This window comes from Triticum aestivum, chromosome 6D (assembly GCF_018294505.1).
Source record: "Triticum aestivum cultivar Chinese Spring chromosome 6D, IWGSC CS RefSeq v2.1, whole genome shotgun sequence".
Lineage (NCBI taxonomy): Eukaryota > Viridiplantae > Streptophyta > Magnoliopsida > Poales > Poaceae > Triticum > Triticum aestivum.
The window spans coordinates 450,441,101-450,455,186 of NC_057811.1; the positions used below are offsets into that span (position 1 = coordinate 450,441,101).

At 47.7% G+C, this 14,086-nt stretch overlaps 2 protein-coding genes across 2 annotated transcripts; both read left to right on the forward strand.

Annotated features, from left to right (window-relative positions):
• The first annotated feature begins 5,449 nt into the window (after positions 1-5,449).
• On the forward strand, positions 5,450-7,014 carry LOC123141931 (3-ketoacyl-CoA synthase 5). The gene has a single exon (XM_044560991.1). The coding sequence runs from the start codon at positions 5,482-5,484 to the stop codon at positions 6,991-6,993; it is 1,512 nt and encodes a 503-aa protein (XP_044416926.1). The 5' UTR covers positions 5,450-5,481; the 3' UTR covers positions 6,994-7,014.
• Positions 7,015-11,386: 4,372 nt separating this feature from the next.
• LOC123142684 (3-ketoacyl-CoA synthase 5) lies at positions 11,387-14,064 on the forward strand. The gene is made up of 2 exons (XM_044561484.1): positions 11,387-11,878; positions 13,393-14,064. Exons 1-2 carry the CDS (start codon positions 11,387-11,389, stop codon positions 14,062-14,064), a joined length of 1,164 nt encoding a protein of 387 aa, XP_044417419.1.
• Positions 14,065-14,086: the final 22 nt, after the last annotated feature.

Consider the following 14,086-nt stretch of genomic DNA (forward strand, 5'->3'; position numbering starts at 1 on the left):
TAGGGCGAGATGGCCGAATTTCGGCCATTTTCAAAAATTTCGGCTGAAATTTGACCAAATTTTGACCAAATTTAAGCAATTTCGTCCTAAATATACTTTTCGCCTCAGGCCGAGATAGCCGAAATTCGGCCGAAATCCACTTTTTGCGGCCGAAAATCAAAACACAGGCGTCGACGGTCCGTCGCAGCTCCGTTGGTGCTCCAACGCAACGCCGGTGGTCCGTCGCAGCTCCGGCCATGCTTCATTGCAGCCTCAATTCCGACGCGGCCGGGCTCCAACGCAGCGCTGGCGGCCCATTGCAGCTCCGGCCATGCTTCATTCCAGCTGCGACACTGGCACATGGTGCTCCGACACAGCGCCGACGGCCCATCGCAGCTCCAACGACAAAAGCCGGCGATGCTTCATTACAGCATGAGGTGGTAGCGAACGGCGACCGTTGTGGCCGTTGGGCAGAGTGGGCATCATGCGGCTGGCGGCGGCAATCCCTCCTGGCTCCTAGCTATCGTGGTGGTGCTCTCGCAATGGGAGCATCAGCTCTCTCTCTCTAGCCATGAAGAACGAGGAGGAAGGGGAAAAGGAGAAACGGGTGGAGAAGGAAGACTGCATAGGACATAATAAGGTTGGGGAGGGAGCGGTGCGTGGGCCTTATTGGGACACGTGGCGCAAAGAGGAGCGGTTTGCGGGGCGGAGAAATCAATGGGATTAAATAGAACGTTTTCCTTTATATTCATTTAAAACGAGAGTTACGTCCTTTACAATGAGAAAAGAGGGATCATCGAGTATCACGCATGTCCTTGTTAGAAGCTACCCAAGCATCATCAAAAGAGCGTTTGTTCGCAGCAAGGAAATATACTTTGGCAGTGTGTGTACTCGATCGTAAAGGGCGAGTGCAGTAGTCCATGGGCCGCATTTCTCAACTGAAGAAGCCCGCAGCCCCTCGCGGCAAGAACAACAAATTTGACCCGTGGACGAAACAATATCACAAAATGAACCGCTGACGAAAAAAATTCACTTGACTGACCTTTTTATGTAGCGTCCGACATATAGGCGTCACACTATACTATGTAATGCCTATCTCTCAGGCGCTACACACCTAGACAACGTCGCATCCTAGATTACCTCAAAAATACTAAGTAATGTGCAACGCCTGAGAGCTAGACGCTACACTATACAGTGTAGCGCCTAGCGTCAAGGCGTTGCACTACTGGCATGATGCAACTAGCGCCACACGGGGCCAGGAGCAATCATGCTCGAGCAGCCGAAGATTTGTTTTTCTCCTCTTTTACTTCTGCACATGGATTACTGTTTGTCTAGGAGTACTATATTATATTATCTTCAAAGCATCTGTAGATCAAAAGTAGTACTACTACTAACGCAAATGAGTTAGTGTTGCACCACGATCTTCCAAATTCAGTCAGCGATTCTACTAATACTTCCACATGCGGACACATCGATATGGACCGATCGGCCGGCCAGAAAAACACCAAAGTCTGATTTGCCACTCTAGCTAGCTCTGGGTGTCAAGCATCGAAATTTCATGAATCCACTATAGTGCAACGCCTAGACCCTGGGCGCTAGACCCTAGGCGCTACACTATACAGTGTAGCGCCTATCTCTCAGGCGTTGCATACTGACTTGGTATTTTTGAGGCAATATGGGGTGTGACGTTGTCTAGGCGTGTAGCGCCTGAGAGATAGGCGTTACACAGTATAGTGTGACGCCTACCTATCGGGCGCTACACGAAAGGGTCAGCCGGGTGAAAAAATTTCGTCAATGGTTCATTTTGTGATATTGTTTCGTCCACATGTCAGAACAGTGATTTTTGCCGCCCCTCGCGACGCCGGACTCCCGCCCGCATATTTGCCTCCCTCCTCTCTGTCCCCGCCGCCGCCGCCAACGCCAAACCTGCGCCCCGCCTCCCGAGTCCCGAACACACCAGGCCGCTACGATGACGAGGCAACGGTGGCTGCGCCGGAGCCTCGCCGTCCCTCCCGTGGCTGAGGGATCCGACGTCGACGGATCTCACGGGATGATGACACGAGCGCGGCGCCGGCGGCTTTGCCTGCTCGCAGAATCATCCGAGCGCGAGCGATTGGCCAATCTTGGCGCGACAGATGAATCATCGGCAAGGGAGACGACGGAAGCGCGTCGTCAGGTCCACTTCGGCCCGGAGGAATGGAGGGATTGGGCCAACCTGCTTCCTCTGGACCTCGTCGAGGAGATCTCCGGTCGGCTGCTCTCCCTCGACGTGGCCGAGTACCTCCGCTTCCGCGCCGTGTGCAGGCCATGGCGCGGACTCACCGCCGACCCGCGCACGGCAGGGATCCTCGACAGTCGCTTCCGCCCCCGCAACTGGATGGTGCTCTCCATGAACCACGAGGCCGAGCCCCACCGCCGCCTCCTCAACCTGGCCACCGCGGCCTCTCTCGCCATCCACCTCCCGGCGCTCTCCACCCACTGCCACATCGGCGCCGCCGACGGCCTCCTCGTCCTCTTCCACAAGCCCACCAAGGCCATTCACCTCCTCGACCCACTCACCAACACCGTCACCGAGTTCCCAGCCGTCTCCAACATCATTGTCGCCGTTCCCCCCTATAGTGAACGTTACATCCCGAAGTTGTTGCAGAATCCCCTCCGCGTTGTTCCGAGGGTGATCAATGGCGCATGTTTTGACGACTCCACCTCCCGGCCCACACTCATCCTCTGCCTGAGAGCCGGTGTAGCCACCATCATCTTCGCCAAACCTGGCGATGCGCACTGGACGCTGGTCAGCCCAGGCCAGATCTCCTACCCCATGTACGACAGTCATCGCAAGGTACTATTCCGCACATTGCTGTCCCTCGGTGGACGTTGCTACATCAGCTCGCCAGAGGGTTCGGTCTACCTTCTTGAGCTGCAGCCGCTACCTCGGCTGGTGGAGGTGGTTGACCAGCGCTGCTTTGCCGAGAAAGACTACATTTGGTTCAATCACATTATCTCGCACCTGGTCCGTGGCACCGGTGGGAGGATGCTGATGGTGCGGTACTGGAGAGGCATGGAGCGGTTCGGCGGCGTTGAGGCATACAATCGAAAGGAGCTATTCACAGTGGGCGGCATCACCAGCCGCATTGAGCTGTTGGAGGTGGACATCGCCGGCAGGAGGCTGGTCCCCGTCAGGAGCCTTGGTCAGAACGCGGTGTTTGTCGGCCTGACGCACTGCTTGCACATCTCCACGGAGACATTCCCCTCCATTTCTGCCGACTCAGTATACCTGGGCTGCCGTCATCAGCAATCTTATGGGTTCAGCATCTATCATATCAACAAGAAGAAGAACCACAGGAGGGTTGCAGCCAAGCACAAGTTCGTCTACGATATGACACAGGGTTATACTCCGGATGCCAGACCCTACAACCTTGACGAGTATCTTGTACACTATGTCGACCGTAGACACAACTTCAGTAAGTCATGTATGAATCATATCAGCTCTTGCTTTATCTAGCTAGAGTCCTCTCTCTGGTGTATCCGTGTGGCTGCCTGTTTCATTTGGCATGTAATCGATCAACCATGACAGCAGCTAAAGAAAAATTTCAACAGGGATCAACTTTTGATGTGCTTGCTTGGAAGACAGACATACAAATATGTAGCAAGACGCAATGAGTATGAACCTGTCAAACACTGCTTCTGAACTATGGCTAATAAGCTGAATACTGTTCTTTTTATATCAATCTCAGGGCAGAACATCGCAAGTACTATTACACAGGTTCCAATTTTAACAAGTGCTAGAAATTTTATTCTAATCTGGTGACTGGCTTGGCATTGGAGCATCCCATCGCACAGTCTAGCAAAAGGTGGTTCAGTTCACAGGGCTTCAGTTTTGAGTACGCGGTGAGGTCATTCGTAATCGTTTCTCTCTCTATCTTCTTTAAAAAAATTGAGTTTGAATTTACATTTATTTCATTTTAAGCAGTGATCTGGATGATCGATGTACTTCTTTTTTAATACCCCCTCCGTTCTTTTTTATAAGACATTTCAGACAGCTGACATTTTGAACTGTTTTGGGCGCTGCCTGAATTGTCTACAACGTCTTATAAAAGTGAATAGAGAGAGTACTTTATGCAATCTGTGTCCATCCAAGGTTATATAGGTTAGTCTTAAATTTTCACCATGTTTTTGATAATAAGCTTAGTCTTGGTCTATATTTTTGCTAAGCATTTTTGTTGGCTAAGAGATGATAGAGAAAAATGAAAATGTTATATATTAATTTACTGTTGGAATTCATAGTATAAGTGAAAAGAACTACGAGGCATACAAGCAGAGGTGCAACAATGCTGTTGCGAGTTGCAGCTGATTAGTAGAAAGAAGGGGTCTGCAGCTTGCCGGATGAAGGGAAGACCGTTTTTTAGTAGAAAAATGCCTTCATGTAGGCTTTTTGCTCTGCTTATTGTGATGTTGGAATGTAAAAACCTTCCTAGACGGCTTTATAAAGTAGTCAGAATTATTCGGTCTTTGTGTCTGTCCTTTTGTTTTGGATATGTATCATAATTCTGGAACAGTCCTGCAGGGAACATTCTCTTCGAGAAATGGAATTGGGGATCCCTTAATTCGAAAAAAATGACTATCATAGATAAGCTGCCACCATACTACTGCCCCATTAATTTTGCCAAGGCAGGTTGGGAATTCGCAGGTTGAAAAATGTGATATAGTTCAGACAAAGAAACACCACATGACATGCTTAGTTTGTTGAAGTGTCAAAGGAACGATCCATAAAAAAACACATGGATTGGTTGACAACAATTAAATCAGTTGGTTTGAACCTCCCCGTCCGTATATGGGACCGCGATACCGGGCACACCAGCCATATTCTATCCGTACAGCCTCTCCCGTGCGCGCCCAGAAACACAGGTGCGCGCACGCCACCTCAAATATGTGAGCAAGATCAGCGTGAACAACTTTCTAGAGATGGTAACTGTGCCAATAGCCCTAGCCGTTGTCGTTGTAAGTAATACAGAATAGTTCTTCAGCGAAGGGCGCTTAAACCCCTCCACTGGATGCCCGTCAATGTTGACAAAAAAGCATCACTGACGAGCTCTCATCATTCATCAGTGGTGGTACAAGAAGAACTAAAAGAAGCCCAGGGGCACCAGTTTGGCCTCACAACCACATGGTCCTGTTGTGTTACACCTTTCTAGCAAGAGTTCCCGTTATCAGAAATATGAAATATCGACCGGGGAAAAAAAATCCAAGTATCATGTTACACGTTATCAGAATGGTTTGGGTATCTTATGTCTGTTTGGGCTATTTGGCACAATATGTTTAGTTCGGTGATCTATAAAAAACATGTGATTGTTAACGCTCCACCGTATTAATGGACACATTTCATTTGCACAATTAGTTGGTAGTTGGTAGCAATAAAACCAGCTGTTATATGTAAGACAAGTCTATCTTCACATTCACAACACTCACACGCACACAGATAGAACCACATGTTTGCGCTTTGGCGGCATGAGTTCATCAGGAATTTGGAAGAACCTCAAATTTCTCTTCAAGCTCGTAGTAGACAACTTCCTAACCATGGTGACCGTAGCAATAGCGGCAGCCACTATTGTTGTGGTAGCAAGGCTCGGGCCCGATGAGATCCTGGGTCGGCTCAGAGCCCTTACACCTGCATACCTCTTCTTGTCATGCTTCCTCCCAGCCTCTGCAGTTACCATGTATCTATTATCACAACCACGGAAGGTGTACCTCGTCGACTACGCCTGCTTCCATGGCACTCATCTGAACCGCGTCCCCTTTTCCGCATTCTTGGAGTGCGCACGCCAATCGACTACGCTCAACGAGCGGAGCATTCGTTTCATGTCGCGGCTTCTTGAGAGCTCAGGGCTCGGCGAGGAGACCTGCTTGCCCACACCGGTCCACTATATCCCATGGAACAAGTACTTAACATTAGAGGCTGGCCGCGAGGAGGCTGAGCTCGTTGTCTTCTCAGCCATCGACGAATTGTTTTCCAAGACAAACGTCTCTCCTGACACTATCGACATACTAGTCGTCAACTGCAGCGGCTTCAACCCAACACCGTCCTTCATCGACATGATAATAAACAAGTACAAGCTGCGAGGCGACATCCACAGTGTGCACCTATCTGGAATGGGGTGCAGCGCTGGGCTGATATCAGTAGAGGCTGCGAGGAACCTTCTACAGACCGGGCGCCGAGGCGCACGAGCGTTGGTGGTATCTACGGAAACTATATCCCCCCTTCTTTATGATGGGAATGAGCGAGCTATGCTTCTGCCGTTTTGCCTGTTCCGCATGGGCGGAGCAGCCGTGCTATTGTCCACGTCCGCCGCCAAAGCCCGACTCCGGCTCATGTCTGTCGTGCGTACGCTTACCGCGGCGGATGATAACTCATATAGATGCATACATCGGGAGGAGGATGACAAGGGCCACACTGGTGTCAATCTCTCCAAGGACCTTATCGCTGCTGCCGGCCGCACTCTCAAAGCCAACATCGTCACCCTTGCACCCATCGTCCTCCCAATCTCGGAACAACTTTTGTTAGCAATGTCCTTTGTGGCACAAAAGCTGACCAACGGGCGTTTCAAAGTGTACGTGCCCAACTTCCTCACAGCATTTGAGCATTTCTGCATACACGCTGGTGGGACTGCGGTCATCGATGAGGTTCAACGCAGCCTCAGCTTGTCCAACGAGCATGTTGAGCCATCGAGGATGACCCTGCACCGCTTCGGAAACACATCCAGCAGCTCAACTTGGTATGAGCTAGCATACATTGAGGCCAAGGGCCGTCTGCATCGCGGTGATCGCGTATGGATGATCGGCTTTGGCTCAGGCTTCAAATGCAACAGCGTGGTGTGGAAGTGCATCGTTCCAGCCCCCAACACCAATGGACCATGGGCAGGGTGCATCCACCGCTATCCAGTCCAGATCAAGTCCCCAAAAACAAGCACCGGCAATACACGGATGGCAGGTCACAACAATAAGCAGTTGAGAGACACTTGAAATGGTCCTTTTTTTGTTTTTTACCCGCTTTGATTTCTAAAATAAATACAAGCGAAGGCAAAGCCTCACTGTTATAATGTATCATCTCCATTGTACCTGTACACCGCAGAAAATATTGTACTCAATCTTTTCTTACCCTGGAACGTTATTTGTATATCCTTGGTTGTGTTTCTCTCAAAGATGTTATACACTAATGTCGTTGCTGATATGATTATTGATCTGCTTGTTTAATAAACTAGTGTAACAAATATAGTGATGGGTACACGCTCATGCCTAAAATTAGGAGGCTTAAAAAGCACTCCCTCCGTAAAAAAAATATAAGAGTGTTTAGATCACTAAGTACTACATCTAGTGATCTAAAAAAAAATCTTATATTAGTTTACAGTACTCCCTTGGTTCACAAATATAAAATGTTCTAACTTTTTTGTGAATCCATGTGTTTAGTGTATTTGCTCACTCATTTCAGTCCGTATAGTCCATATTAAAATATCTAAAACATCTTATATTTGTGAACGGAGGAAGTAGGTGACAGAGGGATGATCAGAAATAGGATAGAAAACAGGCCACATTCAAACTACACTAAAAGCTGATATGCACAAGTGACATATCACGAGATGGCTTCGAAGAATCGGATCGCTGATCTCGCCACCTCATTCGCCCCCATTTTCTAAGACGACATGACGGCAGCTACGAACACCTGCCGACACCGGTAGGGCCATCTCCATAGGGCCTGGTTCAACGGGTTTCCATGGTGGACGCGTGACCCGGGTCGTGACAGCGCACGGCTTGCCAGAGGACGCCGGGATCCATGGATCCAGGGCCAGTGCTCGTACAATAGTGTGCTGGCCGTCCTTGCCGGGGGTGACCCATGTATAGAGGCAGCGACAACTTTGACCACCTATTACCACCAGGAGGGGCTCGGGCTCCTCCACGGAGAGTGGAACGTTGCATTTGTAGACATGGATGTTCTACATGGCGGCATGACCCTGGCTCAGGCAGAGTCGATGTTATCTGTCGTAGGAAACGATGCAGAGGCATGCCTGCACCAGCCGACGATGGACTCATGTGGTGTGGTGGAGTTACGGGGCACTATCGTGTTGATCCGGCCCGACGTCATCGGCTCTGGGTCGAAGATGGGAAGTACGATGCATTTGGAGGTTGTGCCGAAGGCGCGCGCATGCAGCGTGGGGGTTGATCCATGCCGGCGTGGGGAGTATCTACTCGGAGTCACTGGGGTGAATCTTGGCTGTTACGGGCCTTTAGCATGAGCCCACTTTAGGGGGTGCTTCTGGAGGCTATGCTGATAACGCACGTGCAGAGCAGTGGTTGCTCCGTGGTGGCATGAAGGGCTTCTTCTAGGAGCGTCAAGCCAACATCTGGGTCCGAGCAGGCCTGGAACATATGGGCACAATTAGGCGGTGTATCGATCGGCCTGGATACACCGACGTACACGTTGCCGACGGCAGCCGTCGGCATAGGGGTATCCCGACGGGGTTTACCCCTATGTCGAGGCGGTGGGCCGTCAGTATAGAACCCTATTCCGGTAGTGTCCGCCACATTTGGTGGTGGAGCTGCGGGTTGCAGAGGTCCGATATGTCGAGCTTAGAGGACGCAGACCTGGCGAGTGGCTGGAGCCGCGTGGATCAACGACGTCCGGCCCCTCTCAATATTCTTCAGGGGTCTTAGCGGCAGCGATGCTTGCCGAATCAGACGGATCTGGTAGGTTTTGAAGATGCTAATACGAGGCTTGCCCTTCGTGGATGGCCTAGGTTTATTTAAACCGATTTGATTGGAATCATTGTTAGGCGTTTTAAAATAATTAATAATATGTTGTTGTATGCATCTATTAGGAGATTAGGTCATTTTCTTTTAAGCTTAATCCAGATTAGCATCATCATAAGATTAATCATAAGATTACTGACATGACAAATATGCACCATGGCATAGCAGACATAGCTAGAGTACCGCCATGTAAAAATTATTTCTTTCAGCAAGGAGGATGACATTAGCACAAACTCCATTCACGCGACGCGACGCGGCACATGAGTAGGTGGGCGAGAGCTCGTCTTATTGCTTTATTTTCTCATACTACAAAGAGTAGTAGAGCAACCCACCTTTTATATTGATGCTTTTCTACTTCACTAGCAGTATAATATTAATAAACTTACACAATTGACATGCTAGCTAAAGGGACCTTTGGTATTTTTTTAGAATTTCAATTGGGCTGAGATGCAAGATTTAGTGGGCGAAGGCCCATAAAATCTAACAGCATCAATCGATGGAGAGGCCTCGGGTATGTCCTTCTTTTTGGAAAAGAAAACAAGTAACATATCAAACTAGAACAAAAACTCAAACTAAAACTATGCTAATTGCCAAGAACGGTGGTTGTCTAGCATGGCTGCCATGCATGTAGGCGGTCCTGAGTTCATTAATCAACGGTATCTCGATGTGCACCATCACATATGTCTTTTGTAAATTTGAGCCGACAATTTTTTTTAAAACGGGAGCTGACAGAAAATGACCTCCAGTTAGTGTCGAGAAAGTAATTATTCTTTGGCCCTGTTTGGTTCAGTTTTTATCGACGGATTCCACTGTCGCGTAGCAGAATCTGAACCAAAGGGCGAACCCAGCAGAATCCGATTCCAGAAATCCGCTGCCAAAATCTGAACCAAAAGCGGAAGCAACCCAGGACGTGCTTTCCAAAATCTGATTCTGCTGCGGACCAAATTCTGAAAAAGGTGTATAAGCTGGTTTGCCAAATGACCCACATCTTTTTCACATCAGATTTTCCACAGCTATTTTTCCACAGCAGATTTTTCACAGCTGCTTTTAGAAATCCACAGCCGAACCAACAGGGCCAAAGTTGAGTTTTTCTACTATGGAGCAAGATCTATCTGGAAAGCCGAGATACGAGAGGGGTGCAATTGGATTGCCATATGCTTGATAGCAGAGAATGACCACTGCACCCATTGTGAACATCAGCAAACAGTGCATGTATGTCCTCGCAAAAGAAAAAAATGTGCATGTATGTGTGTAGTACTCCCTCCATTCCACAGTGTAGTGCGTATAGATTTTTTGAAATGTCAAATTCTGTAAAAAAAATGATCAAGTTTAGAGATAAAACTATCTATATCTACAATTTCAAATATATAAAATATGAAACTACATCTTATGATGAATCTAGTGATATATGTTTGGCATTCTATATGTAAATGCTTTTCTCCACAAACTTGGTCAAAGTTTGTGAGGCTTAACTTTTCAAAAAAAAAAAAGCAGAAACAAAAATGCACTACATATGGAAAAGGTGGAGTATGGAGGGAACTGGTCCAGTGCCTGACTGCCTAGGGATGTCGTACACAGTGCTTCACGGCCATTTGATGCCAGAGTATGACAGTGACAACGACGATGAATGAAGGGTGCTATATATCTCTAAAACGTGTGCCCGACATGGAATATTATGACACGATCGAGACGTACAGGATTTCACATGAGGAGATGGAGCACGTCCACACAACCACATAGATGTAGCCCATGTTTGTGCATGACCGGGGCACATGCATGCATGGACGCCACACTCCATGCGCGATAGTGAGAAGGACGGTAGGTTGATGTTGGGGGATGCTCGACATTAGCTCCGCTAGCCACGGGCATATGCGTATGCTGATATACCGTCGCCCAACCGGAAAATAATTTTATGCATCCCTTCTCCAAAGGTTGATCTGTACATACCTGATCCCATTGGTCGCCACGTGTCCGACCGCATCACCCCTAATCATGTGAGAACGTACTTCGTCCACAAGGAGGTGACATGCTAGCTAGTCCAACGCTCATGTAGTAAGCTTGTTTGTTCATGCATATATGATTTAATCATCTCATGGTAATTAATTAACATGTTAAATACCAATCTGGAGGAAGAAAAACACATGACATGCATGTGAGTGCAATCAAACTACCCAAATTACTTTTTTTTGCGGGTGAACTACCCAAAATACTTGGAGTGGCCTCAACCGATGCTTAAAGCCCATGCCAGGTTTCCCCTCCTCCGCCTCCTCATTTTCCAAGCATAAACCAGCACAAGATAGAGCCATAACTCTTGAAGAAACAACATTATATCATCACCTAATCTTAGGCACCTAAGACTACTCTCTCATTTCATCATGAAGAACTTTCTCGCCGTAATCATGGTATCACTCATGGCCACCATCCTACTCAAAGCTATAGTAGTGTTCGGCCCTAATAAGATTCTGCATGTCTCCATACCCTCCAACCAGTGCACCTCTTCATGGCAACCTTCTTATCATTTGTCACAATCTTGCATTACCTTATCCACCGTCCTCATGTTGTATACCTTGTCGATTATGCTTGCTTCCGACCTAGCAACTAACGTGTCCCCATGTCCACCTTCCTCGAACACATCCGATTATTTCCCAACTCTAATAAAAACATTGTCCACTTCATGAAACGAATGCTTGAGAGATTAGGTCTCGGTAATGAGACTTACTATCCCCCTAGCGCATGGTATATTCCTCCAGGCTACTGTCTAAGCAAAACTCGTGATGAGGCAGAAATGGTCATATTCACTATTATTGATGAATTATTAGTGAAGACACGCCTCAACCCAGATGTGATAGACATACTCATCGTCAACTGCAGCCTCTTCAACCCAACTCCATCCCTTGCTGACATGATCATGAGAAAATTCAAGCTTCGAGGTGACATCCGGATTGCACAGCTCTTTGGGATGGGGTGCAGCACAGGGATAATTAGCGTGGATCTTGCCAGAAACATCTTGCAAACGATGCCTTATGGTGCACATGCACTCGTGATGTCCACGAAGATCCTAACTGGACGGTACTACATGGGGAGGAAGCATGATGACCCACAAGTATAGGGGATCTATCGTAGTCCTTTCGATAAGTAAGAGTGTCGAACCCAACGAGGAGCAGAAGGAAATGACAAGCGGTTTTCAGTAAGGTATTCTCTGCAAGCACTGAAATTATCGGTAACAGATAGTTTTATGATAAGGTAATTTGTAACTGGTAACAAGTAACAAAAGTAAATAAGGTGCAGCAGGTGGCCCAATCCTTTTTGTAGCAAAGGACAAGCCTGGACAAATTATTATATGAAGGAGAACGCTCCCGAGGACACATGGAAATTATCGTCAAGCTAGTTTTCATCACGCTCATATGATTCGCGTTCGTTACTTTGATAATTTGATATGTGGGTGGACCGGTGCTTGGGTGCTGCCCTTCCTTGGACAAGCATCCCACTTATGATTAACCCCTATTGCAAGCATCCGCAACTATAAAAGAAGTATTAAGGTAAACCTAACCATAGTATGAAACATGTGGATCCAAATCAGCCCCTTACGAAGCAACGCATAAACTAGGGTTTAAGCTTCTGTCACTCTAGCAACCCATCATCTACTTATTACTTCCCAATGCCTTCCCCTAGGCCCAAACAATGGTGAAGTGTCATGTAGTCGACGTTCACATGACACCACTAGAGGAAAGACAACATACATCTCATCAAAATATCGAACGAATACCAAATTCACATGACTACTTATAGCAAGACTTCTCCCGTGTCCTCAGGAACAAACGTAACTACTCAAAAATCATATTCATGTTCATAATCAGAGGGGTATTAATGTGCATAAAGGATCTGAACATATGATCTTCTACCGAATAAACCAACTAGCATCAACTACAAGGAGTAATCAACACTACTAGCAACCCACAGGTACCAATCTGAGGCTTTGAGACAAGCTTGAATACAAGAGATGAACTAGGGTTTGAGAGGAGATGGTGCTGGTGAAGATGTTGATGGAGATTGACCCCCTCCCGCTGAGAGGATCGATGGTGATGACGACGGTGACGATTTCCCCCTCCCGAAGGGAAGTTTCCTCGGCAGAACAGCTCCGCCGGAGCCCTAGATTGGTTCCGCCAAGGTTCCACCTCGAGACGGCGGCGCTTCGTCCCGAAAGCTCCCTTCTGATTTTTCTAGGGTGAAAGACACCATATAGCCAAAGATGGACACCGAAGGCCTGACAGGGGGCCCACGAGACAGGGGGCACGCCCAGGGGGTAGGGCGCGCCCCCACCCTCGTGGTCAGGGTGTGGGCCCCCTCTGGTACTTTCTTCGCTCAGTATTTTTTATTAATTCCAAAAATAACTTCCGTGGAGTTTCAGGACTTTTGGAGTTGTGCAGAATAGGTCTCTAATATTTTCTCCTTTTCCAGCCCAGAATTCCAGCTGCCGGCATTCTTCCTCTTCATGTAAACCTTGTAAAATAAGAGAGAAAAGGCATAAGTATTGTGACATAATGTGTAATAATAGCCCATAATGCAATAAATATCAATATCAAGGCATGATGCAAAATGGACTTATCAAAGCATGAGATGCTGGTGACCAATGCATTATTCCGCACTAGCGGTGCTGTCGTGCTCCTTTCAACCTCGAGAACAAAAGCTCGCTTTCAGCTCTTGCACATCACTCGGAAGTCTACTGGCGCCAAAGACAATGCCTACCGTTGCGTATTCCAACAAGAAGATGATGAGGGTTATCTAGGGATTCATCTATCAAAAGCCCTTTTGGATATTGCTGGTAAGGCTCTCAAGGACAATCTCACCATAACTGGACCACTTGTTCTCCCGAACTCAGAACTATTGTCATTTTTATTCTCCTCCATCACACGGAAGTTATTCAACACAAGGACCGAGTTGTATATCCCTGACTTCAGCAAAGCCTTCAAGCATTTTTGCATCCATGCTGGTGGACGAGTAGTGATCGATGGAGTTCAAAGAAGCCTCAGCCTATCATATAAGCATGTTGAGCCATCAAGGATGACACTGTATCGGTATGGGAATACATCAAGTAGCTCCTTGTGGTATGATCTAGCGTATACTGAAGCTAAAGGCCAAATGAGGAAGGGAGACCGAGTTTTAATGGTTGGGTTTGGATCTGGTTACAAGTGCAATAGTGCCATCTGGAAGTGCATCCAGTCGATCCAAAATGTTGATAGAGCATGGGCAGATTGCATCCATCGCTACCTGGTAGATGTCTTCAAATAGGAATGGATCAGGATGAACGATA

Coding starts and splice junctions, on each gene's coding strand:
- LOC123142684 (XM_044561484.1), top strand. CDS start 11,387: ATGTCCACCTTCCTCGAACACATCCGATTATTTCCCAACTCTAATAAA. Junction 11,879..13,392: donor GGAAGCATGATGACCCACAA/GTATAGGGGATC, acceptor TCAAAGCATGAG/ATGCTGGTGACCAATGCATT.
- LOC123141931 (XM_044560991.1), top strand. CDS start 5,482: ATGAGTTCATCAGGAATTTGGAAGAACCTCAAATTTCTCTTCAAGCTC.